We start from the raw sequence: 27,736 nt of genomic DNA on the forward strand, positions 1-27,736 counted from the left end.
TCGAGTAAGATATGCCTTCGAGGTACACAGAGTCTGCGACCAGCCCTCCATCTTAATACACGTATTCATAGCGGTCGTGTTGCTGGCTGGCCGTCCTGACGCGTCGAGATGCTGATGCTGTCAGATGACAGCCGTCTAGCTAAGCTGGACCTATATCGCTCCTTGATATCGATACAGCCAGTGAATAAGACCGTAGGGCGTCGTGTTTTGAGGCCACATCGCCGTCTGTTTCTCTCATCTTGCTGCGTTGTAGTTAAGAATAAACTAAGTTAGCTAAACGCGGCTGCTTACTTAGCTTCCACCCTTAATAAGCGGGCTTGCGTACACCCCTTGAGTTCTTTTTTTTTTTCTTTTTTCTTTCTTTTTAATTATTACTATCTCAGCCCCTTTACAAGAAACATCTTCTGTCGTCCAGCGTCGGGGAAGAGAAGGTCTGTCCCCCTGGTCTTGACCTCAGGAAGCTTGCTTTATTCTCCGGTTTGGTTTCATCTTCGAATATCTGCCTGAATATCAAGAACCACGTCGAAACGCCTTTCCAACACTGAACCTGCCCTGGCGTCCAACGCGTTTGGTCAGAGCAACTTGTTGCGGTCGCGGCCGTTCGACTTTCATCGCTTCGTCGCATTACAGGCCCATTCGCTGTCGAGTGCCGTGCAGAAGATGGGCGAGCAAGAGAAGGCCAGGACGTCCGGCGAGATACAGCCTGGTCCGGCCATGGCCATGGAGATGGAGGATAGAAAGGACGACAGCCAGACGTTGCCTACCGTCAATCCAGCGGCGGCAAAGAGTGAACCGCCAAAGCCATCGCTCCATCCGGCTTTCTATGTGATGTGAGTTGAGACATCATCGTGGAGACCATCCTTCTTCTCCTGGGGCGTCGGACCGCTGATACAAAGAATTTATATATATACAGTGCTTGGATCACTCTTAGTTCGAGTGTTATCCTCTTTAACAAGGACCTGCTTGATAAGAAGCAGAACAAGTTCCGTGAGTTGCTCTCCGTACTGTCATTCGTCTAGGTGGCCTCAGCTAACCGTGGGTTTCTTCCGACTGTAGCATTCCGTACGTCTCCCCTCAAATGATCTCCAATTGATTTTTTTAAAAGTACATATCCTGACCGTTCTGACAGCTGTCATTCTGACAACATGGCATCTGGCGTTTGCGGCCTTCATGACCCAGGTCCTAGCACGCACCACCAACCTCCTCGATGGACGCAAGAAGGTCAAGATGACCGGCCGCGTCTACCTTCGCGCCATCGTCCCAATCGGATTCTTCTTCAGTCTGAGCTTGATCTGTGGAAACAAGACATACCTCTACCTCAGCGTTGCTTTCATCCAAATGCTCAAGGTAGAATAACTCTTCTCAGCGTATAGAATGGCTCAACAAGAGATGTATTAAAAATCTTGCATAGGCCACTACCCCCGTTGCAGTTCTCCTCGTCACCTGGGCGCTCAGCATCTCCCCGCCTAACATGAAAGTACTCATGAACGTCTCCTTCATAGTTATCGGTGTTGTGATTGCTTCGTTCGGTGAGATTCACTTCGTCATGGTCGGCTTCATCTTCCAGATCGCCGGTATCGTGTTCGAAGCTACTCGTCTCGTCATGGTGCAGCAGCTGCTCAGTGCTGCCGAGTACAAGATGGACCCCTTGGTCTCGCTGTACTACTTTGCCCCTGTCTGTGCTGTCATGAACGGCATTGTGGCCCTGTTCATGGAGGTGCCCGACTTGACAATGGACCACATCTACAAGGCTGGTGTGATCACCCTCTTGGCCAACGCCATGGTTGCGTTCCTCCTGAACGTCTCTGTTGTTTTCCTGGTACGTATTCTTATCTCCCAGTATACCCTGCTCCTTGCCTGCTTAACGCTAATGTGACGTCCTCCAGATTGGCAAAACCTCCTCTCTCGTCTTGACCCTCTGCGGTGTCCTCAAGGATATTCTCCTTGTCACTATCTCTGCTTTCTGGTGGAACACTCCCGTCACTCCCCTCCAGCTCTTCGGCTACACCATCGCGCTAGGTGGACTGATCTACTACAAGCTTGGTGTCGAAAAGATGAAAGAGTATACCAACCAAGGCTTACGCCAATGGGCGGAGTACTCCGCCACACACCCGGCCAGGAGCCGCCTCATCCTTATCGGAATGGGCGTGGTCGTCATCGTCATTCTCATGTTCCATTTTGGAGGCACCGTTGACCCGAAACTGGTCAAAGGCATGCTTCCGGGCAAGGTACAGGGCCAGTAAAAGCCTGCGAAAGACCTTGACACCCTGGATAAAAGAAAAGAAAAAAAAAACAACCGAAAACTGAAAGGCACAACCAATCATGGCCTTTCAAGCTCGCATTTATGAACTAATTTCTCATCACCAAAAACCGACAGGATGAACCATCACAACTTGTTTTATTGCACTGTTTGATTTATGGTATGACATGCACAAAAGGGAACACCAAGGCTTCTAGACACTGCGAGGGAATATAAAGCTCGTTTTTATTCATTGTGACTCTACTTTCCTCTACTTTCTGCTTCTGCTTCTTTCTCTCCCCCTTGTTTGTACTCTTCTACAACAAACGCTTTAATCATGTCCCTTTTCATTTAGACAAGAAGGCCGATCTGCCTTCCCCTCATTGCCCTTTCTTTCTTCCTTTTTCAAATGTTGGAAGATTCTCTCTTCCCTGCTGCCTTTTCTTTCTACTGTATGTACTTTTTCCCCTTCGCATGTACGGAACAACAAAACAAGTTCTTTCCTTAAGTCGCTAAACATGGCAAGTATTTCTGGATGACTAATTCTCTGACTAAGCGCGTAGACTTTCCGCGAGATCCCGCTTGATGAATAAGAGATCGCCCATCGGCTTTCCCCTTTTAGGCTAGCAACAGTCTTGTGCAACATCTTGGCCCGCAAGATCCAGTTCTATAATTGGTCACTGCTCCGGACTTGGCACTGTATAAGCTCACGAGGACGTTATATTATTGGCTGGCCAAGACAACCGGGGCGGTACCTGCCTTCTGCGGGTCTGATGCCGCGCATGGAAGGTACCACCGAGGTAGCTCTCCTTCCACATCTGGGGTGGCCCTTGCAAGGCTACTGCTGACTAAGCTTAACCTGCCCTTCTTTTTCTCTTTCTTTTCCTTCCCAACTTTCAGCTTCTTCTTCTTCTTCTCCAAAACCACCAAAAAACATTCTCTTGCTTCAACCCTTAACAAAACCTCCCAACAGCCCAACAGCCTTTTGATACTCGATCTGTGCAGGCTTGCCTCTGCCACCGGCTTACCTTTAGACATACTTGTCTCTTGTTACTATTATCACTCTGCTCCCTCCTCCCCGGCCGTCCCGCATCCTCTTCCTCACTCTCCAAGTGATTCTTTTTGTTGGCCTGGTATCCAGCTGGATATCAAAAAGAAGAATCAAGACAAACATATCTCTTACTCTTACAGATTCATATATATATAACATTGTCAAACAGTTGTCTCTCCGGCATTCGTTTTATACTTAACACTCTCGTCTTCTTCTCTATCTAGATCAACCATGGGTCCATCTCTCTACAACAACTACTTCAACGGACCAACCGTCGCCTTACCTCCGCCATCTCAGCTTCACCAGGCTAACCAGCTTACCCTTACCGACTCGATGAACCATTCGTTTGCCCATTCCGGCGGTTCTCGCTTTTCCCATCACGCTTCTGCTCGTGCAGACGGCATCCCATCAGACCATACCAAGTCCTTCACCGGCCGCCAGGCATCTTGGCTGACGCCCTCCTCTTCCAACCAAAGTTCCAATGCTGCAGCACCGTCACGTAAACGGTCACGGGACGAATTTGACCTAGGTAACGACAGCTACGGTAGCTTTTCTGCCGTCCAAAAGGCTCCAACTCCACCCGCTGTGCCTGAAGAAGAACCCATCTACGGCGAAGGCATGGTCCTAATCAACCCCAAAACAGGCCTTGCGGTCTCAGCATCCAGCCAGACAGGAACCTGGTACGAAGAGAAGGCAGAGGAGAGAGCCACAAGCAACCGAATCTCTGCCCCTGTCACCTCGAACATCAGTTCAGAACACGCCAAAGCACTACCTAGTAGAAAGACCCAACGACTCGACGCTACCGCTTCCGGATACGACGACATAACCGCCTTGTCAATCGCCCATAAACTCCAATCAAGTGCCAACGACGTCTGTGGCTCTTCATCCTCCAAGGGCCTCGAAATGCCACATGTTGACGACGCAACTCGCCTATTAGGGATCAGCTGGCAACGCATGGCCAATGATGATAAGGACATGGTTGCTGCCATTCGTGGATGGGAGAAGTACATCAACAACCACTTCGCTGCATACCTACGCGATGCCCAAATCATGCTCAAACACCGTGGCCTAAACGTCTATCTTGTTTCGGCCCTTCCCACTGGTCAACATGACAAGGCAACACAACGACATTTCTACCTCTTTGACGACAACCTCACTGAAGGCCAGCTGATTGGCAGAGACTGGCAATCTTCTATTCGAAACCTACAATCTTCACCCATCATCTTTGAAGCTGGCTCAGAGGTGCTAAAGGCAGCAGAAAAGACGCCAGAGCGCCAAGTGGAAGATAAGGGAGTTCTGATTGGTGCCGAAGGCATGAACGGATGTGCGATGGGAATGGTAGGAACCACAACCGGGACGGACATTCAGATGGAAATCGACTAGTACCGACAACAACTCGAAGACTACCCAGAGATGGACGCCATTCGAACGACACGATCGACGATAATGCGGACCGACTAACCGACTAACTGGACCGGCGAGGAACGTACGTAAGGTGATGAAGCTGGTTTCTTTTGTCACTTTTTTTTATTTCTTATTCATTTACGTGCATCTCGGTGTTTTATCTATTCTATTTATTTTCTTTTACCTTTTAAGTGCTGTATTTTTTTCTCTCCTATTTTCCGACTTATCTTCTGCTCTATCATCGACCAGTTCAATTATCGACGCTTTGCCTGCTGCTCTTTATCCAGCTCATCAAAGAGCCATCACAGTTACAAATGAAATATTCTTAAGGGAAAAAATAAAATAAAAAAATAAAATTATCCAAGTTTGAAAATAATGCCTTTTCTCTCTTTCTGATCGTTTAATCTAATTTTGATGGCTTCACTAGAAGGATTAGATATGGTTTTGTTTCTTTTAACATATTAAGCTGATCAACAGCTAAGTAAGTTAACGTACAAACAGTGGAAATGCATCAATATATATTTCATATATGAGGATGTATGGCTTGTTCCATTAGAAATAATCGTCATCATACCCTCCCTCGCTGCCCTCGTCATAATAGTTCCCAGCGAAAGCAGCCTCAACACCATCATCCTCTTCCTCTTCTTCCTCCTCCTCCTCTTCGTCATCCTCCTCATCGACATCTGCTGTTCCAGGCGGTAACTCATCCTCTTCGGCATCAGGTAAGTAACCCAGAATCTCCTCACTGGGGTCCGTAGCCTTCTCTGGCGCGGAGGCCTGTTCTACCGGTTTAGTCACCCTTGGAGCTATAGATGTCGGCGGTTGTGTTTTCTTTGGTGTCGGTTCCGTATCTGCCGCAGCGTCCGTGGGCTCACTACTAGTCTTGTTAGCCGCACCGGTCGAGGCTGGTATCGCGGCTGGAGCGGCAGATTTCTTCATTGTAGATGTAACCGGGGTTCGAATCGGTTTCAGTAATTTCGATCTGTTCCCCGACGCTCGTCCACCGAATATACCTCGTTCAGAGACCGTGCTTGAGCCGCGAACGCTTCGGCTGACGCTGACACTTCGGCTTCTACTTCGTCGACCATTTTCGCTTTCGCTGTTATCTTTCTTCTTGGCTGTGATGATATTTCCGCCTTCTTCGTTTGCGGCCTCGTCATCATCGCCGTACATTTGCTCGAAGAGCTGGTAGTTGATTTTTTTGCTGAACCCGCGTCTCTCAAGCATGAGCCTTGTTGCTTCTGCTGGTGTCGAGGCGCGGGATCCAGCCACGGATTCGCCGTCCGCATTCTTTCCTTCGCCTGATAGATAAGTGACGTCTCCCATTCGGCCTTTGCGGCGTTTTCGAGGTCGATGGCCACCCGGTCTTGAGGCATCTGATCCAGCCTCGGCAAGGGCTTTTCGGAGTGCTTTTGCTTGCTGGGTACGTAAATAGTCTTTATTTTCGTGAACCCAGATACGTTCCTTGATCTCTACTTCAGCAGGAGAGAGCAGGCAGAATTGGACTTCTGGGTCATCGTCAAATTCCAGAGGATTAATTTCAGCATCTGAGGATACGGGTTGTTGAGGTTTGGACGGTGTTGTAGAGGCAGTATCCGTATCTGCGCTAGGCTCGACAACCCGGTCGCTTTCGTTGTTACCATCGGTAGTAGTGGTCGATTTAGTTGTTTCGGTATTAGTTGCCGTCGCCTCTGGCTTAGTGGTACTGGCGACCAGATCAGAATTTGAAGATAGAAGGGCTGTCATTTCGTCTTCTAAAGCAGATTCCGAGGCCAGCTCGGATTCTGTCGGTTCGGGGTAAGGAGCGCTTTTACTACCCTTGGGCCGGATACGTTTCCCATTACTGTTCAGATCGGGCTCTTCAACTATGCCTGAATTACCAGACGATTCATTGTTCTTGCCGGATGCCAGCAAAGCTGGGTCAATCGGGATTTCAGGTATGGCAAACCCGTCTGCATCAACCCGGGTAGAAACTTGTTTATGGGCTGTGGAAGCCTCCGCTTGGACAGGCGGTGTATCATGTCCTGCATCAGCTCCGCCTTCTATTTCGGTCGCTTTTCGTTTTTTACCTTGTACCGCCGCCTTTTTGTCCTTGGAGTGAGAGAATGACGGCGGGTCATGGCAGGTCTCCAATTGAACTGAGCGAAACTCATCAACGGTCAAACCACCGCTTTCTGTCGCCTTGAACTCGTTTAGTCGTTGGTGAATGGTCAGCTCTGTCACCTTGACGACATAGACTACTTCACGAACGGTACGGCGGAAGTTGTTCATTCGTGCAGCGAGGATGAGAGCGGCACCACAGATGCCAGCGGGCCGTCTACCAGTGATCATCCAGTCGCGGTTCATTCTCTGGACAATCCGGACTGCCTCACTGGCAACCTGCATCATGGCAGGGCCGAATTCTAGTTGTTTCGAAAAACGGTAAATCAGGCTCTCTGGATCGATTGGATTCATGATGAAATGGTTCCCTCCTAGCCTCAACTCGTCAAGTAGCGCTTTATATGCCCTACCAAGTTTGAAGACATTGATCTACCTCACTGTTAGCTATGAAAACGGCATTTGAAGATGGAGAATTTCGTGCTTACCATGAGTACATCGGCAAAATCGATCAACATGACTGTGTTTCCATCCTGACGTCGACAGGCAATGTACAGAGCAACTGCAGCCACTGTCTTCGTCCGACGCCCCTGGATGAAATTCAATCCGACCGCAAGCTTAAAAACCTGTCCTCCGGCCTTGGAGGCACTCTCCGGGATGTTTAGGGCCCGTGAGAGCTGTGCAATGTATCGATTTCCTATATAGTATGTCAGTAAGAGAAGCCCATATTAGGAGGGGAAAAAAATACAAAATAAACACGGCTTACCATTCTGCTCTGTAATCTCTCTGCTTTCTATTCTTCCGCCCCGTTGGAATCCTGGCCCGAAGCTGCGTCCGTGACTCTGGTCCGCACCGACAAAGGTACCCTGAACAATGGCAGCTCCGGATGAAGCTTCGCCGAATGTGACTTCAGACACGATATTGGACTCGCTGATGACGGTACCACACCCAGCACAAACCTTCTGCCCATCGTCTTCTACTATATTTGGATCTGGACAGCTGGGGTTTGGACACTTCGACGTTTTAGGGGGGACTGTAGTGTTCGACTTTTGCTGCTGCTGCTGCTGCTGATTCTGGGGGACATGTATTGACTGCGGTCGACGGATCGGAGTAGGATTAGGTCTTTTCAAGCTTGCCAGGCGCTCGACTGGAGGTCGTCGAATCCCGGCCTTCCCTGGCGGAGGGAGACGGGGAGTTGGCTTAACGCCGACCATCAGGACAAAAGATGTTTGAATATTATATATAGCTCTCTCTCTCTCTCTCTCTCTCTGGGAACTTATAGAGAAGGCTCAGGTTTGCCTGGAGACTATGTCAGTTCATACTCCGTTCACCGTAATAAGCATGAGAAAGGTCTGGAAGAGGTAGAAGGGAGCGGAGGTATCTTTTGTGTTGAGCTCACCTAACTATAAGACGGAACAATCCTGCAGGACACCCCTCACCAGCGGCTAATAGGGGAGCAGGCACTCTCTCAGCAGAGGGGAGAAATAGGCCGTGATTCTTCGCTAATATCAGCAGCTCCTCCGTAAGTTATATATTAACATGCAAGCCAGAGGAATGCGCAAGGTCGGCGGCGAGCTTCTTCCGCCTCGCCGCCTCGACCGGCTCGCCTCTCGTGGTGCAGCGGCTTGACTCACCTGGTCACGTGGTGTCTCTTTTTCTTCCTTTTTGTGGCGGAGAAAGACAGGCGGTGCTAAGCCCGATCGGGAAGTCATGGCCACCCAGGTTCGAATCCGCCGACAACAGTTTTTTTTTTATCAAGATATATAATATATATGTATGTATCCATCTTGGAGCGGCTTCATCTATAAGGAATGGAGGAATGGATACTAGGATGGCGTTGCAGATAGAGTGTTGTTGGGCTGAGCATGTAGAATAAGACACCAAGGAGGTCTGGACGCCCTGGGCTATATAAACTTACAGTAGACGCTGTAGTGAGTCCTCTCTATCCCTCTATGCAGTGCCTATACTCGATCCTATGTTGCATAGGGAATTACACAGCCATACGCATGAGTTCATTAAGGGATAAGCTTTGTGACATGTTCCCATTTCTCGCAATAACAGAATGCAGACAGGCTCCTAGTACGCATTCCTATACAGCTCGTGGAACGTTGATGTCACACTGCCTACTCTCCAGAGATCCCGTTGACGTTATATGACGCACAGAGCAAGGTGTTGATGATGACAAGGACATCCATAATACGGGTTGGTGAGAAGAGCAAAAAAGTACTTTTATATTCCTGGAATACTGACTCGGTAGATAGCATGCAGTAGCCATATATTTCGTCCGTCAAAGATATATAATTGAGTGGACACTCCCTGAAGGATTCCCTAGTGAGATCTCAGATGTAACTCGTTTCCTGCAAGTTTTTTTTTTTTTGAGGAAAGCAATGTATATCTTGGCTCGCGGGATGGATATAACTAAGCACGGGTGGCGTCTTGATAACTCGGAGCTTCCATATCCCGAGAGTTGAAGACACCGAAGAGGATATTGGGACCAGCCTCGAGCGGCAGGAGAGAAGTAGGCACCGGGATTGAGGGGTGTCATCGCATAGTGAGAATGCATGATTTGTCCAGCGCTGAGGGCCGTGGATGCGTGGTGATGACGATGCAGCTGGTTATATTTTTCCCGATCTCCCCGGAAGTCTCATGGCAGACTGCAGCGAGTACATAGTATACGGAAAATAGGTGAAGACAGGCCTCTCGTCCCGCTGATGGACCAGATATGGTCGCTTTAACGCTGTCAGTCAGACCAGTTTATAGGGCCAAAACACCCATGTCAGTGTGGACGAGACGAGACTTATCGGTGTGCTCTAGCAAGTAGACGGCAAAATCCTCGTGAAGAAAGACTCCGAATCCCGGGTGAGAAGAAGCCGTGGCTGGCAGCATCTCGGAGGGTGCACTGGGTACTGCAACTTGCAGGATATATATAAAACTGTGTGATGTGTTCTGCGTAGGAAATTCTCGTATTATTATCCCATCTTCAAAGTCGAAACGTCCACTAGCGGCTCAAAAGTATCTTTATGGTATCTTTTCTCGCATCATCACGCCAAAAGCGACTTCAAAGTGACTTCTTTGGTCCAGCAAGTTGGTTCATTTCGGTACCATCAACGTTTGGACTCTGCGAGTCAAGAGGGACATCCTGGATCCTGCAGCTCTCTTCGCATCTTCTAAACGGCTTCTCTAGGGCTCTATTGGATCCACGATGGGTGGCATCTGTTGCTAGACCCTTGGGGCCCTCTTCTACCGCTCCATTCAAAGCCGCGCGATTTGTGCAGCCGGCGTATTTTTGCATCGTATCCAGTTCTCCAGTCGCCATGGCAGGCTCCGTTTCCCTCTGCCCTCGTTTAAAGAGGCCGAAAAAAGTAGATTTCTGGCCTACCGTCGAAATGGACTTAAATACTGCGATGGCTGCTGATTATCAAGCTGATATTTTTCTCTTCTGGCATCTTCCATGGACTTTTTTTTCCGGCAAGATATATCCTGAAGAGATACCTCTCCTCTGGCAGATGCTTCTTTGAATAGGCTGATATACACCCTCAAGGAGTGGTAGATACACAGGATACTACTTGATCCCTCTGCTCAAATTGGTTGCAGCTGCCTCTTTATCACCGTTGAAGTTTCTCAGGGCTTCTCTGACAGCATGGCAGACACCAGCAAGACTGCATCTTCGTGCTGCCGCTCTGGCTCTCCTAAGATGCAGGTCCCTCGGATAAATATACCCACAGAAGGCCTGAAGACGACCCTGCTTGTCAATAACATACATTGTTCCTCCTGTGTGGCCTACGCTAAGGAAGTCCTACATGTTCTCCCTCATATTAATGACATCGAGATTTCCATCCTTGCACACGAAGTGACAGTCCACCACGGCTCTGAGACAACCACATCCGATCTTGTAAAGGCGCTCTCCGACGCCGCGTTCGAAGTATACCATGCCGACACTTACAACCAATCCGGAGTCAAAGTCGGTGATTTGGATACCTCTTCGTCAGTGGGCAGTCCGTGGCCGGAGTCTGGCCTCTTGAACTCTCCTCGATCCCGAAAGATCTTGGGAAGGTTGCGCTCTGCGTCCCCAGATACGCGGAAATCACACCATATCGCAAACTGCCTGGTCTGCAGACAGGAATATGAAGCTGGGTCTAACTTGGGCCATAAAGGGGACCGGTTGGGAGTTCCTCATCCAAGTCAAGAGAGCCATATAGAGACACCAAAGCGAACACCAACTCCGCAGTTACCCGGGCCAGTGTCTCGATCAGCCGTGGCTCCAGTGGTGCTTGCAAAAGACCCGGTAGATACATGTGATGATATATTTCTGGCCCAGCTGAGCATTGGTGGAATGACCTGCGCTTCTTGTGCCAACGCTGTCACGGCTGAAATACAATCCTCAAGCCATGTTGTTTCAGCTACAGTCAGTCTTATCACAAACAGTGCTGAAGTGTTGTTTCAAGGCCCCAAGGAAAATATCGACAAGGTTATCCGCCAGGTTAAGGATATTGGATTCGAGGCGTCTGTTGAAAAAGTTTCGCTCCAACAGGGCCCTCTCAAGGATGCTTACGTCGCAAATGTGAGCATCAAGGGCATGACCTGTAGCTCTTGCGTCGGGTCTGTTACCAGAGCACTTGATGCTTGTCCATATATTACCAATGCCACGATACATCTACTGGGGAACTCGGGGAGGGTAGAGTTCCAAGGCAAAGAAAATCTTAATGATATCGTCACCAGAATAGAAGACTTGGGTTTTGAAGCTACAATCGTTGACTGTGGTTCACTGGCTGATGACTCCCCTGCTTCCGAAGAGGGAGCAAAAAGGAGAACTATTCAGGTCAAGATAGATGGGATGTTCTGTCCACATTGCCCTCAAAAGGTTGTGGATGCTCTTAAAGGAATCTCAGACGGAGCTGTGACCATTGACAATGAACTCACCTTACAAGACCCGGTCCTCACCCTCTCCTATACTCCAAACTCTCCGTCCATGACTATACGAAATATCCTTTCTACCATCGATGCCGCAAATGAAGTTTTCAAAACAACAGTCTATCACCCCCCTACAATCGAGGACCGCTCTAAGGCCATGCAGATGCATGAACAAAGGCGGCTGCTCGTCCGCCTCCTGTTTACTTTCATTGTGGCTATCCCAGAATTCCTCATCGGTATACTCTGGATGTCTTTAGTCCCAAAGTCAAACAGTATCCGGAAATATCTTGAGGAGCCGATGTGGGTAGGATCTGTCTCTCGTGCGGAGTGGGCGCTTTTCATTCTTACCACCCCTGTTATGTTTTTTGGCACAGATGTGTTTCACGCTCGTGCATTCAAAGAAATCCGCGCTCTATGGAGACCAGGGAGTCGTGTGCCTATCCTCAGGCGATTCTACCGCTTCGGTAGCATGAACATGCTTATCTCCGCCGGAACAATGGTTGCCTATTTTGCTTCATTGGCTGTTCTTATTTTGAAATCACGCATCCCTGCTGATGAACACGGGTCTGGAGATATAGTTACCTATTTCGATACGGTCGTCTTCCTGACGCTTTTCATATTGGTTGGTCGTGCCCTTGAGGCATATAGTAAGGCAAAAACTGGAGATGCCGTTGCTATGCTGGGCAAGCTTCGCCCCTCCGATGCTATTCTGGTTCTTGACCACATTCCCTCTGACCAGGTTGACCCAAATAATAGCACTATTCAGCGTATAGTTGTTGATTTGCTAGAACTTGGCGATGTTGTTGTGATTCCCCATGGAGGATCCCCTCCTGCCGACGGTATCATAACTGGAACTGACTCTTACAAATTTGACGAAAGTTCTCTTACGGGAGAATCAATGCCTGTCACAAAATCTAAAGGCGACAAGGTTTTCTCTGGTTCAGTCAATGTCGGACGGCCTGTTTCAATTCAGATTACTGATCTGGGAAGTACATCTATGCTTGATCAAATCGTTGCTGTCGTACGAGAGGGACAGGCAAAAAGAGCTCCAGTTGAACGCATTGCGGATGCTATAACTGGATACTTTGTGCCTACGATCACTCTGATTGCCATCTTAACGTTCGTTATCTGGCTTAGTTTGGGGCAATCAGGTGTGCTTCCTCCCGATTACCTGGACTCAGAACAAGGCGGTTGGCCTTTCTGGAGCTTGCAGTTTGCTATCGCCGTCTTTGTTGTGGCATGCCCCTGTGGACTTGCACTCGCTGCCCCCACAGCCCTATTTGTCGGTGGTGGACTCGCTGCGAAGCGTGGAATTCTTGTGAGAGGCGGAGGAGAGGCGTTCCAAGAAGCAAGCCGATTGGACTCCATTGTTTTTGACAAGACGGGCACCCTTACCGAAGGCGGTGCCCTTCGGGTTTCTGACCATGAAGTCTTAGTTACCGATGAGCGAGATCGTGAGATCGCATGGGCCTTAGGAAAAGCACTAGAAGAAAGCAGCACCCATCCAATTGCCCGTGCTATAGTCGAGTTCTGTACTGAGAGAAGCTCGGCCACTATCAAAGAGGCTTCTGTTGAAGAAATCCCGGGTCATGGTATGAAAGGAGTGTTCACAGTCCATCTTAATGGTAGCGACGAAGGTCTTGAGTACGAAGCATCGATAGGCAACCAGCGTCTCGTCGAACTTTTGGGCAGAGAAGACCCGGATATATATTTCTTGCCGAGCATACTGTCTCGGTATCACTCTGCCGGCAAATCATCTGCGATCCTTTCTATTCGCAAAGCGAATGATTCTGCAAAGTTTGTTCCCGCCATAATCTTTGCAACGTCGGATCCTCTTCGTCATGAAGCCGCACAAGTGGTCTCCCAGCTCCAAGCTAGAAATATTGATGTGCATATGTGTACTGGAGACAATGAAATAACGGCTCATGCTGTAGCCTCTGTGCTTGGAATTCCTAGGTCAAATGTCATGGCTAATGTTCTTCCGTCACAGAAAGCAGAATATATCAAAAAGATACAGAACAATGAACTAGGAATCAGAGCGCAGGCTTCATCCACAAATTCAAAAAGCAAAAATAAGAGGAATATCGTCACTTTCGTTGGTGACGGTACCAACGATTCCCCTGCCCTTGCAGCTGCAGACGTCAGCATCGCCATGGCATCAGGATCTGATGTTGCCGTGAATACTGCAGGATTCATTCTTCTCAACTCCGATTTAAACACCATTCTTGATCTCTGCAAACTAAGTCGTCGAGTTTTCAATCGCGTGAGGTGGAATTTTCTCTGGGCTGCGATATATAATGTGTCTCTCATCCCGGTTGCCGCTGGCGTCTTCTATCCGATCGTTAGCGGACATACAGTACGTGACGGGATGATTGTGAACCGTCATTGGAGATTGGATCCTGTTTGGGCCGCACTCGCTATGGCTTTAAGTAGCGTCTCGGTTGTTTGTAGTAGCTTAGCTCTGAGGGTGGAATTTACGGCTGGGATTCGGAGATTGCTAAGGAAGGCAAATCGATAGAAGAAATCAGGTTTAGTTACAGGCACCCAGGGAATTCAGCAGGTTTTCTAATATTATTAAAATTACCCTCAATGGCTTCGTCTTAGCTGAGTTTAATATGTAATTATTTCTAGAATCTTGGAAAAAAGGGTTGCAGTCTAGGACAAGCTGAAGCTGCGATAGTTGCTTAGAGAGGGGGTTGGTGACTTCTATATGATTCGGGATGGTGAGTGTTATTACAGACATGATAGCTAATAACGTGCTGAAAAGATAACTGGATAAAATAGATGAAGATAGTAAACCAGGTGAATAATTCATTTTATCATGCAGTGGTGTAACTTCTCTCTATGAATTATAAAACCCATGGGTATAAGTGAACTCCTAGACACCAAAGCCGGATAAATGCTACCTAAAAGGGAATATGTTCCTAAAAAAAGGGGAATAAATGAAATGCAGTCATAATAGTCGTTAAGTTCATGGTGCCCAAACCTCTGCGATCTTTTTGCTCAATGTCTTCCCGATCTTCTTTCGCCCAACTAGGCCGCTCAACTCTGATGCGACCAAGTCATCCTGGGCAGGAGAGGGTTTACCATCCGGTCCTCGTGGACCAACTCGTTCAAACGCCTTTACAAATTCCCGGGGCGTACGCCATCGTCTTTGGATCTCCAAGGCTTTGTCTCCCGTTATGCCACGAGTGCACATGAGCATCTTCAGGAAGATATCGCGCAATGTAAGCATGTCTGACTTAGATGACAGAGCTGAGAACGTGTTGTAAGTTAGGGTATAGGTGGTTTCTAAAGCACCTGGGGTGGATGACGCCTTGAGCCTTTGCTGTTCCTCAGCGCGGAGCTGCTCCAGCTGCAGAAGGTATGTATTCTGTGATTCAATGCACGAGGTTGGCGTGACTTCTATAGGCTTGACTGGGGTACTGTAGTCTGAGCCTATATACATTTCGCGGAGCAACTTGGTCATTCTGGCAAGGTATCGAATCGACTCATCAAGGCTGTTTGTTTGCTTGACGAAATAACCATTGACGACCTGCGTCGAGGCTATTGCCGATGTGATTGCGGCCATATCGCGATTTATGCTTGCAATATTTGCATTCGTAAGAGTCATAAGTTCCACTAGGTATATTACATTTTTAATTCCCGAGCGACGAAGGCGGAATTTTTGTTCGTGGAAGCGACCGTCTTTTATACTGGAAAGTAGATCGGAGAGCCGCTTTCTTTCGACGATCCAGTCTAGGACCACCTCATCTCCTTGTTCACCATATTGTGCAAGGAAGTTAGGGTCCTTGCATTTTGCAACCCAATTGATATCTCCAATCTCTAGAGCACGGATCATCGGCGTGACTCCTCGTTTGGCCAGTCCATTTGAGATGTAATCTCGATCCTGCCAAGAACGAACTTCCCGAGTATCAAGGACTAGCTCAATTGTGAAGCTGTCTCGTGGGAGGATAAATCTTGAACCACTGGCATTTGTTCGTAAGGCGCGCGGGATACGGTTTGAAACTGATTCATTTGTCGAAAAAGTTGATTTTTCCACATGCGATAGGCGCGATTCAGGTGTCTGAATATTCGACGGCCGGGTCAGTGACGGTTGTGCGTTTCTAGAGTCCATAAATTTATCCTGGGGATGTTAACTTTGTTACTTCATTTGGTGGTTATGGAACGATTACTGACAATGGTGCCCCGCGGATCCGAGGGTGCCTGTGAATTGCCCCGCACCGTCTTTTGTATCTGTTTCGCAATTTCCCATCCTTCGTCTGTGAGAAGGTATCTCTTCAGTGGTCTGCCACGCTCGTAGACAAGATCTTTCTGAAGGAGGGTTTTCATCGAATTCCACGCGGTGTGAAACTTGTTTGGATCAGGAGGCGCTGTGAAGGAGGCATCTGCGTGGGGCTGCGCAACTTCTATGAGCTGAGCTTTGGTCAAGCCTACTGACGAGTTCTTGTCTAGCGTAGCAAGCCCTAGCAGAAGTGCATAGGGCCCTGAACGCAACGTTGGAACGTAGGGTTTCGTTTTCTTTGGTCGTTTAGTAGGCTGGCTCTCGGTTTGGGGTAGCTCATCGGTAGACGGCCGTTTCTTGACTGCTGCCCCTTAAGTTAGCTGCCTGTAGAGTATCAATGCAATATAACCTACCCTTCTGCGGTGGTTCTGGCATAGGAAGGCCATGCTCTTGACAGTATTCCTTGAGCTTCTCAGTCAAACGATCACACATTCTCGGCCCAAGCCCAGTAAGCTGTTGCGCTTCTGAAGGATGGCTAAACTCCAAAGGACACGCCTTTAGGGAGTTATAGGCCCTTTTGTACCTGTAACAGAAAGATATATCAGCATCGGATGCATCTTCTCCAGGCATTCTTAGGGAGGGTGTATCCATAGCGTCAACCTACGTGACGCTTGCTCCCTTCAAGTTCCTCTCCACTGCATCATCGTGCCACTTCTTGATCCAGCCCAGCAGCAGTGGATTTGCACAACTATCCTCTGCCATCCTATCGACACTGCTTCCTCGTTCTTGGTGTTTGCCAGATGTTGTTCTCTTCCTTATCAAAATGTTTTTCCTTCTTTTTCAACTTTCAAAAAACGCGAACAGAACGCGGTGTCACATGACCAACATCCCGTTTCGGCATAACAGACGACAGTCGCTCGAAAACGCTTCAAAGAAGACAGAGAAAAAGCTCATCCTAGACCAGTCAGAGAAGCGCCAAACCATCAATTCGATACTCCAGCCAGCTTCCTCCTAATGACAGCCGAAGAATGCAAAAAAAGACGAATACCGGGGCGGAAAAACTACCAAGCTGCAAGAACTGTGGGGTCCGAGTTTGCCTCCTTGCTCATAATTATTCTCCCTGGCGCAAAGGGTAGAGTTCCCTCAGGATATCAAACCAGCTCCCGATGTGCCTGAAAGGACACCATACACCGTCTCCAGCCTGACTTGTCCCCGCGATTACATGGATTTCATGCGACGCACACCTTGGTGTCGCCATCATTCTCGACTTTTCCACAATCGACAGGGATGAAGCGGTCCCACGAGGCGATTAGCCCTCCAAGGATCAACGGGGAAGAATCGACTCATTCGATCGTTGCGCCTAAGATATCGAAAGCTCGCGCATGTTAGTTTTCCTTTCACGCGAAGCTACATTATTGTTTCTTTTTTTTTTTTTTTTTTTCGTCCTGACGTCGATACTAAAATAACTACTTCCTGCAGGTGCGGAATGCAAGCGCCACAAGATCAAGTGCGAGGTGAAGCCTGGGGAAACCAGCTGCACCAAATGCCTCAAAAGTGGTGCCAAATGTGTAGCCAATGACTTCTCGCAGAGATTTGTTGATGATGATGTTAAGTAGGTTGAGGCTGACACCTTTCATTTAATTAGATATCTCTCTGTGAAGAGCTCGACTGACATCCTCCTTTGTAGCTGGAAGGCCCAGGCCTCTAATAGAATGCAGCGCCTTGAGGCTGCTGTATCGTATCTTCTCCGCGAGAACAAGTTTCCTACACTGTCAGCTTTCGACCTGGCGCACTCCCCTGGAGCGCCCTCCGAACTAGGTTCTACCTCAAATCACGCACCTAACGAAATCCGAGTTAATGATATGAACGCTGCGAAGTCACTGGACATGACTAGAGAAAATTCTCAGGAACCAATGCCAGAAGAGCCTGACCTTGTACCTGCCCCTATGGGCACCTTATATGAAGTCACAAAGCTCCGAAATCTGAGAAGCAACCAAGTTGGGAAACCAAAGTCAACATTGATGGAAGAAGATTTTATTTCTAGAGGCTGCATTTCGCTCCATGAGGCCGAGGAGCTTTTTGCATATTTCCGCCGCACCTTGAACCAGCTCCTTTGGGGAGGGATAATTTTGGTGCATCCGGATCTACTTTCCGTTAGGAGATCGTCATCGCTCCTGGCTGCAGCAATTTTAACAGTATCTGCCCTCCATATTCCTAATAGAACAGATACCCTTAACAAGTGTTACAACGAGTTCGTCTCGCTGATTGGTGCGGCCACTTTATCTCGGTATCATACGCTAGATGACATTCGAGCAAGATGCATTGGTGCATTCTGGCTACCGGATCTTAGTTGGAAGCTTTCCGGACAAGCAGTCCGGATAGCAACTGAGATTAACTTGCACCATAGCTTCTTGAAAATGACAAGGGGCCAGACTGATCAGTTCGAGCGTGCAAAACTCTGGTACTTGATCTATGTCTGCGAACATCACTTTAGTATCGCATATGGAAGGCCGCCCTCAATACACGAAGATGCTGCAATTAAGAATTATGAGACTTTCCTACAATCTCCGTCTGCCGTTCCGGGAGATGTTCGACTCATTGCTCAGGTAGCATTGTTTGTCATTTTAACGGAGGCATACCGGATTTACGGATCGGATACTGAACAAGCATTGACCGAGTCTGATTTTGGGCAGTTACGGTCGTTTAATAGAGCAATCGAGCAGTGGAGGATCCTGTGGCAACCTCGATCTCGTGAGATCCCACATAGCTGGCATTCTCCCGTTATGTATCGGTGCTAACTATAACTCTCTTCATAGTTGATAATCCTTATGTCCGAACGTATCCGTCAAAGGGCGTAGTGCTACATTACCATTTCGCTAGGTTCCAGCTTAATTCTCTAGCACTTCGTGCCATTTCACCGAACATGCAGTTTTCGCCGGAACGTAAAGAAGCTGCTAACGTAGCCATTGCTTCGGCCATAGCTACCCTCAACCTGGTGCTAGAAGAGGTCGACTTGCGTGATGCTGTCGTAGGCGTTCCCATTTTTACCCACACGATGATTACCTTCTCCGCTGTCTTCTTGCTTAAAGTTGCTGTTATATGGAACACAGGGTACCTGAACGTTGATGCTGGCCGGGTACAGCACTTGGTAGAGAGAATTATTGATCTAATCACACGCGCGAGTGCAGGGGAAAAGCACTTGACTCGCCACATTTCAAGAGGGCTCGGCAAAATGCTTGAACGGTTCAAAGCGTGGAACCGCTCTGCTGCAAATACGTCTCCGGATACCAGCAGTATGAGCAATACTATTATCGACAGTGGGACGGATAGTAGTGCCAGCTTCACACCGTCGAACATGTTAATTTCTGATATGGTGGGCGCATATGGTTTTAACCTTGATGAACATTTTCTTGATCCATATATGCCTAGCTACGGGTTTTATGCTACTTAATTCGCAGTTCTGGCACACCGAGCGTTGAATATACACTCCTTTAAAAATCGACCCGAAAAGCGATCTGCCCTTATATATCCTATAAGTATACGGTGTTTTTGGCGCTCCCCTCGAGATATGGGGCAATCACTGACACAAAACGACATGAGCCGATTACACTCGGCCTTCTGCCTGGTCTCAAACCCAGAGGCAACGGGAGTTCTATGTGTCTTTGTTATTTTTGCCAATCGCTTCCATCTTTTTTGAAATTTTCTGTTCAATTTTCTTTTTTATTTTTATTTTTATTTCCGTTTACTTTTATGCTTACCCTTACCTTTTTCTTTTTTCCTTGTTTCTTGGTGCATGTGCCGAACGGTGGTAACCTGTTCTTAGGTGAGGCTGCCTGTCTTTTGGAGTACTGGTTATTGATTGGCCTGCCATGTTGCATTTTATATATTTGGCGAATACCTATTCTCAGCAATTAAGAAAATTCTGCTCCTTTAATTCCAGCTGGCTGTAAAATGTTTACCTCAAGGATGGTAGTAAATAGTGCCACTTATATAGTTCGTTCATCTATCAAATCTGGGATATGCTGAGAGTATATGCAATACCAGCCATAGTAAACCCTGTATGGACAAAACTATGATGCTCCAGGTTTTATACTCTTTGCCAGAGCCCAGAAATTCTCCATCTTCGCCCTTGCTAGCTGGTCCTTTGCAGCGCCATCGGTCTCGCACACTCGGGCCCCAACCCATTTTCTAAATGCTCTATTCTTCTCCTCTCCCTCCCAAACTAGCGTACAAGTATTAAGGCTTAGGTCTTTGAGCTCTCCTTTCTCATTCTCTGCGGCCAACCAAGATGTCAATGCCTCGCGGTTGCCTTCTCTCACCGCATTGACACCCGAATTTTCAGTCCAGTCAATGCGGTTTAACATGAGTTTTTTATACGCGTTGATGGAGTGAGCACCTCCCTCCACGATCACAATGTTGATCTTGGGATGCATGATGCAAATACCGGTGAGAGCATGCTGCTCTGCATTCTTATTTATTTTGAATCGGTGGCGGCCATTGGCCAGACTGTCGATACGGTAAACTGATACGCATACACCCTTAGCAGCGTCTAGTTCCTGCTTTGACGCCAATTTCTCGTGACGTTGTTCTTTAGTGAGTTTGCGGGCCTCGTTGGCATCCTGGTGTTTTTGCGCGCGCTCAGCGATTTCACGGTTGACCCTGGCTTCGACAGCAGTAGGATCCTTGACCGCATCTTCACCAAGTACCCGCATGAGGTTCGACTTTTTGACCTTGGGGGCAGGGACAGGCTCTAATCCAAGACGAATCTTTGCCTGCTGCTCCTTGAGGTCTGCCATACGCCGTTGTCGACGGATCTTTGCTTGCTCTTTTGGGGTGAGATACATGGGTTTTGGCGCAGGTATATTCTTGTCCTGCGGAGGTTCGAGGAGAACAGGATGTTGAATATATATTGTTATAACTGAATCTGGGGTATCAACCTTCAAGTTTTTGGGGTCCTCAATTGCTGCGTAATCTGTTCCATTTACCAGTCCCTCGTCCCACCATTCAATAGCTGGAGGCGCAGATACAAGGTACGATTTTTCAACATCAAGATCTTCATCTATGCCAGCCTGCCGTGCTCGCTCTGCTATTCGTTTTTTCATGGCTTCTAACTGAGCCTGCCTCCTCAAAGCAGCAGCTTGCTGGATATATTTTCCCTTTTGGTTGAAAATCAGCTGGCGTGTATGACGGGGTCGTGCTGCTACAGACTTGGAGCCGAAGCTAGGGTCGAAATAAGGGTTACTCCTAGTTTCTTCTATGGATGGGCCGGATAAATCAAGCGGTGTTTTCCCCCGACTGGACGGTGTAGAGGACTCTGATCGAAAGTTCGCCATGGTAGTCGCAAATTTAGGCTGCATAGCTTGCTTCCCTTTTGTAGCTCGACTGTCTTGTCCGCTGTCCCCTAGGAGCGCGGGATGTAAGCCCACATCCAAGCCACCTCTTGCCCTCATCATGCTGTCATCGTTGGCTGGAGGAGGAGGAGGAGGAGCAAAGCTCGGAGACTGCTGGGGTGCTTTGGCAGCGGAGGCATTAATCTTCCCAGTAGCCGCTGCGACTCTTGCTTTCATTTGCTCGAGCCTGGAGAGAGCCGGCGAGGTCCCGGTTGATTGAGAAGCTGAGGAGCCTGGTAATGGCCGTGTAGCCATTCCCCCTCCGCCTTGAGCATTCAGTCTTGCGCGAACAGCCTCTGCCTTTGCTTTTGCTTCCGCAATCGCCTTCGCCATATCGACCTTGGGGGGAGCAGGGGACGGCACTGGAGATCCATCGTTGGAGCGCGATCTCTTCTGGGAGGATTCCTCATCTTCGAGCTGGTGCGGCCGTTTGAGAGACCCGGCGTTATATGAGCTCGCCATGGCTGTGAATGCTGATATGCGGTTTTGTCTTGAAGCTCCAAGATAAATTTGTCGACAAAAAGCGCGTTGCAAGTCGTGAATGCTGAAGATTATATAAGCACGGTATTACATAATCATTGACTTGAAGCTTGTAAACTTTTGGTTAAACCTGGGGAAAGATATGAAGCTGAAGAAGCCCTAACGGATATACTAGAAGTAGATATGGATGTAGAGTGCTTATACTAGTCACTCCGTTCTCTGCCATTGTATCTTGTAGACTGCCTTGTATAAGTAGGTTATATATGAGCCTAAGTACAAGTCTTATGCTTACATAATCTACTAAGGTGCGGCAGAAAAGTTTATTTGAGCTTCAAGCAAAAAAAAAAAAAAAAGGTATGAAGCAATCAACAACCACCGCAGACGCTTGACTGCGCAGCTCTCTCTTCCACGCAGGCGGCAGTACAGGAGGAGCTTGCAGCCATGTCAAGTTTCGCAATTCCCGTCTCGTCGTCCATCGGCGGAATTGACTTTGGGGTCATGTCCGACGAGGAGATAAAAGCGGTTTCGGTCAAGCGAATCTACAACACACCCAGCTTGGACTCGTTCAATAATCCGGTCCCAGGTGGTCTATATGATGCTGCTCTGGGCGCATGGGGCGATCATATGTATGTTGTACCTTGTGTCTCTGTATTGGGATATTGGAAAACTGGGGTAGACTGACAAATTTGCCCGCTTAGATGTTCTACATGCCGCCAAAACTCCTGGTCTTGCGCCGGTCATGCTGGCCACATAGAGTTGCCCGTTCATGTCTACAATGTTACATTCTTTGATCAGCTGTATCGGCTACTCAGATCTCAGTGTATATACTGTCATCGGTTTAGAATGGCCCGCGCTCAAATCAATAACTATGCTTGCAAATTGCGACTCCTCCAATATGGACTAATTGAAGAAGCGCATACCGTGGGGAATATGGAACTACGAAAAGGTGCACGCGGTAGGGACGACTCCAGTGATGACGATAGCGACGATGAGGACGATGTCGACTTGATGCAGCGAAGGAATGCCTACGTCAAGCGTTGCATTGCCAACCTACCGGCCGGGAAAAGGAACAGGAACCACCTTGAAATTGTCAAAGATCCCACAGCAGCGGAGATGCGACGGAATTTAGTGCGGGATTTCTTAAAGGATGCCTCTGCTGTCAAAAAGTGCACGTCATGCTCAGGGTTAGTACTCCCACTGGTTGCTCTAACAATAGCTAACAGGACCGCGTTGACTTATTTGAACCAGGATTTCCCCGTCTTATCGCCGAGATAAGTACTCCAAGATCTTCCGAAAATCCCTTCCCCAGAAGGCCAGAATGGCCATGATGGAAGCAGGGTTTCAGATACCCAACCCTCTTGTTCTGATGGAGGAGGCCAATCAACTAGCTAAAAGACAAAAGGATGGAAAAAAACCCATGAAACCAACAGAGCCGCTTGGCAATGACGACTTGCACAGTGCAGAGCAACAAATATCCTTGGGTAATGCTATGTTAATGGATGTCGAAGAGGCCGCAGTATCCCAAACAGAACATGCCGAACCTCAGCAGTATGTACCTTCTTCGGAGATTCATGCGTCTCTTCACTTCCTTTTCAACAAGGAACAAGAGATTCTTGACTTGATATATGATTCTCGCCCTTTTGTCAAAAAACGGTCCCACATCAGTGCAAATATGTTCTTTATTAAGAACATCCTCGTTCCCCCGAACAAATTTCGCCCAGCAGCGCAACAAGGTCCGAATGAAATAATGGAGGCCCAACAAAACACTTCTTTCGGCAGGATTATCAAACTATGTGACCAAATCAATCAAATCAGCAGAGAGAGACAGGGTGATACGACCGGGACATCGCGGAGAATTCGCGATTATCGTGACCTGCTTCAGTCGATTGTCCAGCTTCAAGATGCTGTAAACAGTCTTATCGACCGAGATAGAAATCCCTCGCAAGGGCTAGGTGCACAGAATGAGGATGGTATAAAGCAGCGGTTAGAAAAGAAAGATGGTCTCTTCCGAAAAAATATGATGGGAAAGCGAGTCAATTTTGCTGCCAGAAGTGTTATCTCTCCGGATCCAAATATCGAAACAAACGAAATTGGTATACCTCTTGTCTTTGCGAAAAAATTGACGTACCCTGAACCAGTAACGAACCATAATTACTGGGAACTGAAACAAGCTGTGATCAATGGACCAGATATATACCCCGGTGCAGCCGCTGTTGAAAATGAACTTGGTCAGGTAATCAGTTTAAAATATAAGTCTGTTGACGAAAGAGTTGCCATTGCCAACTTGCTTCTCTCACCATCAAATTGGAAACTCAAGCGCTCGCGCAACAAGCGAGTCTATCGGCATCTTACGACAGGAGATGTTGTTCTCATGAATCGACAGCCCACTCTCCATAAACCATCCATAATGGGCCATCGTGCGCGGGTCCTAACGGGTGAGAGAACGATCCGCATGCATTACGCCAACTGTAATACCTACAATGCTGATTTCGATGGTGATGAAATGAACATGCATTTCCCACAAAACGAAATCGCCCGTGCCGAAGCCATGCAACTTGCAGATACCGACCATCAGTACCTTGTTGCCACGTCTGGAAAGCCACTTCGCGGTTTAATTCAGGACCATTTATCTATGGGCGTATGGCTCACTTGCAGAGACAGCTTCTTTGACGAGGATGACTACCATCAGCTACTTTACAGTTGTTTACGGCCGGAAAATTCGCATACCGTATCAGATAAAATTTGGCTTATACCACCTGCTATCTTCAAACCACGGCCTCTTTGGACGGGAAAGCAAATAATAAGCACCGTTTTGAAGAATATCACACCAGATAATCGGGCTGGCCTTAATCTAGACAGCAAGTCGTCTACCCCAGGAAACCGCTGGGGTGATAATGCAGAGGGTGATGTCACTGTCAGAGATGGAGAATTGATATCTGGAATTCTCGACAAAAATCAACTCGGTCCAACTGTAGGTGGCCTCATTCACTCCATCCATGAAGTATATGGCCATATCGTTGCTGGCAAATTAATCGGAATTCTGGGCCGTCTATTGACCAAAGTCCTCCATATGCGAGCATTCACCTGTGGGATGGATGATCTTCGTCTTACAGAAGAAGGCAATGCTAAGCGCAAGAAATTAATCCAACAAGCGGACAACCTAGGTAATGAAATTGCTCTAAAGTACGTTACTTTGGATGAAAATAAAGTCGAAGATGAGGATGCTGAGCTCAAGCGGCGCTTGGAGGAGGTGCTGCGTGATGATGACAAGCATGCCGGTCTTGATGGAATGTACAAATCGCGTACGGGTGAACTCTCTTCAGAAATAACTAAAGCCTGCCTGCCTAGTGGCCTGGAGAAGCCATTCCCCTTCAATAACATGCAGACTATGACTGTCTCAGGTGCTAAAGGTTCTATGGTTAACGCCAATTTGATTTCTTGCAATCTTGGCCAGCAGGTTTTGGAAGGTCGCCGAGTTCCTGTCATGATCAGTGGTAAAACGCTTCCATCTTTTCAACCATATGAAACCAAAATCGGAGCCGGTGGATATGTGTTCGGTCGTTTCCTTACGGGAATTAAACCACATGAATATTATTTCCACGCTATGGCTGGTAGAGAAGGTCTTATCGATACTGCGGTCAAAACCTCACGATCTGGTTACCTACAGCGTTGTTTAATCAAGGGAATGGAGGGATTGAAGGCAGAGTACGATACCTCTGTACGTGACACCTCTGATGGATCCGTGGTACAGTTTTTGTATGGAGAGGATGGACTCGACATCACGAAACAAAAACATTTGGACAGCTTCACCTTTTTGGCACAAAACTACATGTCGATAGTGTCCCAGGTCAACGGGGTCAAGGATTCCAGTAAGATTCATAGCGAAGAAGCAAGCAATTGGAACAAGGCCGCCATGAAGAAGATCAAAAAGACAGGGAAAATCGATGCTAAAGATCCTGCATTGGCTCTATTTCCACCTGGCGCTAACTATGGTAGTACCTCTGAGAAGTTTGCTTCTGCCCTCAAAAAGGTACGGCAAATGCTATATATATACTTATCCGTATGGAGACTAACATAAGATTTAGTATATGAAAACCAACCCCGACAATTTACTCAAGGAGAAAAGCAAAGCCGAAGGTGAAATTTCCAAAAAAGCTTTCACCACGATGATGAACATAAAATACATGAAATCAGTCATTGATCCCGGTGAGGCTATAGGTATTGTTGCTGGCCAGTCTGTTGGTGAGCCATCAACCCAGATGACTCTAAACACTTTCCATTTAGCTGGCCACGCAGCCAAAAATGTTACCCTAGGTATTCCTAGACTTAGGGAGATCGTAATGACGGCAAGCAACCATATCATGACACCGACCATGACATTGAAACTAAACAAGGAGACGGATAGAAAGACTGCGGAGCTGTTCGCTAAAGCTATTACCAAGCTGACCCTTGCGGAAGTTGTTGATAAACTGAAAGTTCGAGAACGCGTCTCATCTAAAGGGAATGCGAAGGCCAAGGTCTATGATATCCAGATCGATTTCTTCCCGTCAGAAGCGTATTGCGCTGAGTACGCCATTCAAATAAATGATGTTCTCCGAACGCTCGAGGAGAAATTTGTTCCCCGTCTCGTTAAGCTCACTGAACTAGAACTAAAGAAGCGCACAGCTGAAAAATCGCTATCCAGCCCTTCTGCTGCTCAACCCGAAATCGGGGCCTCTGTTGGTGTCGTAGAGGAAGCTAGACGGGAGGGAGGAGACAATGACCAAGACGACGATGAAGATATGGACGATGCCAAACGGGCCAGCTCCTCACGTAATAATTCAGGCCAAGCCTCTTATGAAGCCCCTGATGAAGGGGAGCAAGAAATCATTCGAAGACAAGACACGCCCGAGCTTGATTCTGGCGATGAGGATACAGAAAATAAGCCAAAGTCCACAACAGCGGACAATAGTGATACTGACACAGATATGGATGATTCCGGTCATTCTAAAGCTAAGAAAGCGGCCAACGATAGAGACCGCGTGGATGCTCTCAAAGGCAAATATCCTGCCCTTACCCAATTCAAATTCGACTCAGAAAAGGGAAACTCCTGCACCATCCAGCTTCAATATGATATCTCTACGCCGAAGCTTTTGCTTCTTCCCTTGGTCGAAAATGCAGCCCGAATATCGGTGATACAGTTCATTCCTGGGCTCGGAAGTTGTGTATACGTACCGGCTGACCGGGATGAACCCGAACATGTGTTAACAGAAGGTGTAAATTTGATTGCAATGCGCGATTACCAAGATATAATTGACCCGCACTCTATTTACTCAAATTCCGTCTCCCATATGCTTGGACTATACGGAGTTGAGGCAGCAAGAGCAACTATTGTCAATGAAGTTGGTGCCGTTTTCGATGGCCACGGCATCAAAGTTGATAATCGACATTTAACCCTAATTGCTGATGTCATGACTCAAACTGGTGGATATCGCCCATTCAATCGTATGGGAATTGTTAAAGATAGCACTTCTCCACTGATGAAGATGAGTTTCGAAACAACAGTTCGCTTCCTTCGGGATGCGGTTCTAGAGAGAGATTGGGACAACCTCAATGGCCCAAGCAGCAGAATTGTTGTGGGCAGGGTTGGAACTGTTGGAACTGGCGCTTTCGATGTACTTGCTCCTGTTGGATAGATATCAGAAAAAAAAAAGTGTGGGATAGTAAGGCGTTTGTTCATCCGCTACATATATTGGAGTTTTTTTCTACAGCTATGCTAAATGCTAAACATAAGATTCATTGAGAGATTTCAGCTCTAGGTGTAAAGTGTCCAGTAGATGGAACATATCAATTATATTTGAACAAAAACAGTGTCCTATGCCTAACGCTAGTATCCTACATCCTTAGAAGATATTTTCTTTGCTAAATGTATCCCACTCAAACGCCCCAATCCTGCCGTA

General features: G+C 47.7%; 9 protein-coding genes across 9 annotated transcripts; 5 read left to right on the forward strand and 4 right to left on the reverse strand.

Annotated features, from left to right (window-relative positions):
• Positions 1-660: 660 nt before the first annotated feature.
• On the forward strand, positions 661-2,243 carry MCYG_00349 (DUF250 domain membrane protein; the record flags this gene model as incomplete). The annotated part of the gene is made up of 5 exons (XM_002850199.1): positions 661-830; positions 914-987; positions 1,130-1,347; positions 1,412-1,819; positions 1,887-2,243. 5 exons carry the CDS (start codon positions 661-663, stop codon positions 2,241-2,243), a joined length of 1,227 nt encoding a protein of 408 aa, XP_002850245.1.
• Positions 2,244-3,485: 1,242 nt separating this feature from the next.
• Positions 3,486-4,673, forward strand: MCYG_00350 (conserved hypothetical protein; the record flags this gene model as incomplete). The annotated part of the gene is made up of 2 exons (XM_002850200.1): positions 3,486-3,789; positions 3,820-4,673. The coding sequence occupies 2 exons, from the start codon at positions 3,522-3,524 to the stop codon at positions 4,671-4,673; spliced, it is 1,122 nt and encodes a 373-aa protein (XP_002850246.1).
• A 573-nt stretch (positions 4,674-5,246) lies between these two features.
• MCYG_00351 (transcription factor tfiiib complex subunit brf1) lies at positions 5,247-8,005 on the reverse strand (the record flags this gene model as incomplete). Its single annotated transcript, XM_002850201.1, has 3 exons — positions 5,247-7,223; positions 7,280-7,488; positions 7,558-8,005. 3 exons carry the CDS (start codon positions 8,003-8,005, stop codon positions 5,247-5,249), a joined length of 2,634 nt encoding a protein of 877 aa, XP_002850247.1.
• A 1,540-nt stretch (positions 8,006-9,545) lies between these two features.
• Positions 9,546-10,107, reverse strand: MCYG_00352 (uncharacterized protein; the record flags this gene model as incomplete). Its single annotated transcript, XM_002850202.1, has 2 exons — positions 9,546-9,789; positions 9,860-10,107. The coding sequence occupies 2 exons, from the start codon at positions 10,105-10,107 to the stop codon at positions 9,546-9,548; spliced, it is 492 nt and encodes a 163-aa protein (XP_002850248.1).
• A 324-nt stretch (positions 10,108-10,431) lies between these two features.
• MCYG_00353 (copper-sulfate regulated protein 1) lies at positions 10,432-14,220 on the forward strand (the record flags this gene model as incomplete). Its single annotated transcript, XM_002850203.1, has 2 exons — positions 10,432-11,076; positions 11,110-14,220. The coding sequence occupies 2 exons, from the start codon at positions 10,432-10,434 to the stop codon at positions 14,218-14,220; spliced, it is 3,756 nt and encodes a 1,251-aa protein (XP_002850249.1).
• A 453-nt stretch (positions 14,221-14,673) lies between these two features.
• On the reverse strand, positions 14,674-16,689 carry MCYG_00354 (crossover junction endonuclease mus81; the record flags this gene model as incomplete). The annotated part of the gene is made up of 4 exons (XM_002850204.1): positions 14,674-15,768; positions 15,882-16,297; positions 16,341-16,510; positions 16,592-16,689. The coding sequence occupies 4 exons, from the start codon at positions 16,687-16,689 to the stop codon at positions 14,674-14,676; spliced, it is 1,779 nt and encodes a 592-aa protein (XP_002850250.1).
• A 525-nt stretch (positions 16,690-17,214) lies between these two features.
• Positions 17,215-19,378, forward strand: MCYG_00355 (conserved hypothetical protein; the record flags this gene model as incomplete). The annotated part of the gene is made up of 4 exons (XM_002850205.1): positions 17,215-17,311; positions 17,407-17,539; positions 17,573-18,678; positions 18,744-19,378. The coding sequence occupies 4 exons, from the start codon at positions 17,215-17,217 to the stop codon at positions 19,376-19,378; spliced, it is 1,971 nt and encodes a 656-aa protein (XP_002850251.1).
• A 619-nt stretch (positions 19,379-19,997) lies between these two features.
• Positions 19,998-21,779, reverse strand: MCYG_00356 (U4/U6 small nuclear ribonucleoprotein Prp3; the record flags this gene model as incomplete). The annotated part of the gene is made up of 1 exon (XM_002850206.1): positions 19,998-21,779. One exon carries the CDS (start codon positions 21,777-21,779, stop codon positions 19,998-20,000), a length of 1,782 nt encoding a protein of 593 aa, XP_002850252.1.
• Positions 21,780-22,238: 459 nt separating this feature from the next.
• MCYG_00357 (RNA polymerase I largest subunit) lies at positions 22,239-27,472 on the forward strand (the record flags this gene model as incomplete). Its single annotated transcript, XM_002850207.1, has 4 exons — positions 22,239-22,423; positions 22,496-22,981; positions 23,046-25,827; positions 25,883-27,472. The coding sequence occupies 4 exons, from the start codon at positions 22,239-22,241 to the stop codon at positions 27,470-27,472; spliced, it is 5,043 nt and encodes a 1,680-aa protein (XP_002850253.1).
• Positions 27,473-27,736: the final 264 nt, after the last annotated feature.

This window comes from Microsporum canis, genomic scaffold (genome assembly GCF_000151145.1).
Source record: "Microsporum canis CBS 113480 supercont1.1 genomic scaffold, whole genome shotgun sequence".
Taxonomy (NCBI): domain Eukaryota; kingdom Fungi; phylum Ascomycota; class Eurotiomycetes; order Onygenales; family Arthrodermataceae; genus Microsporum; species Microsporum canis.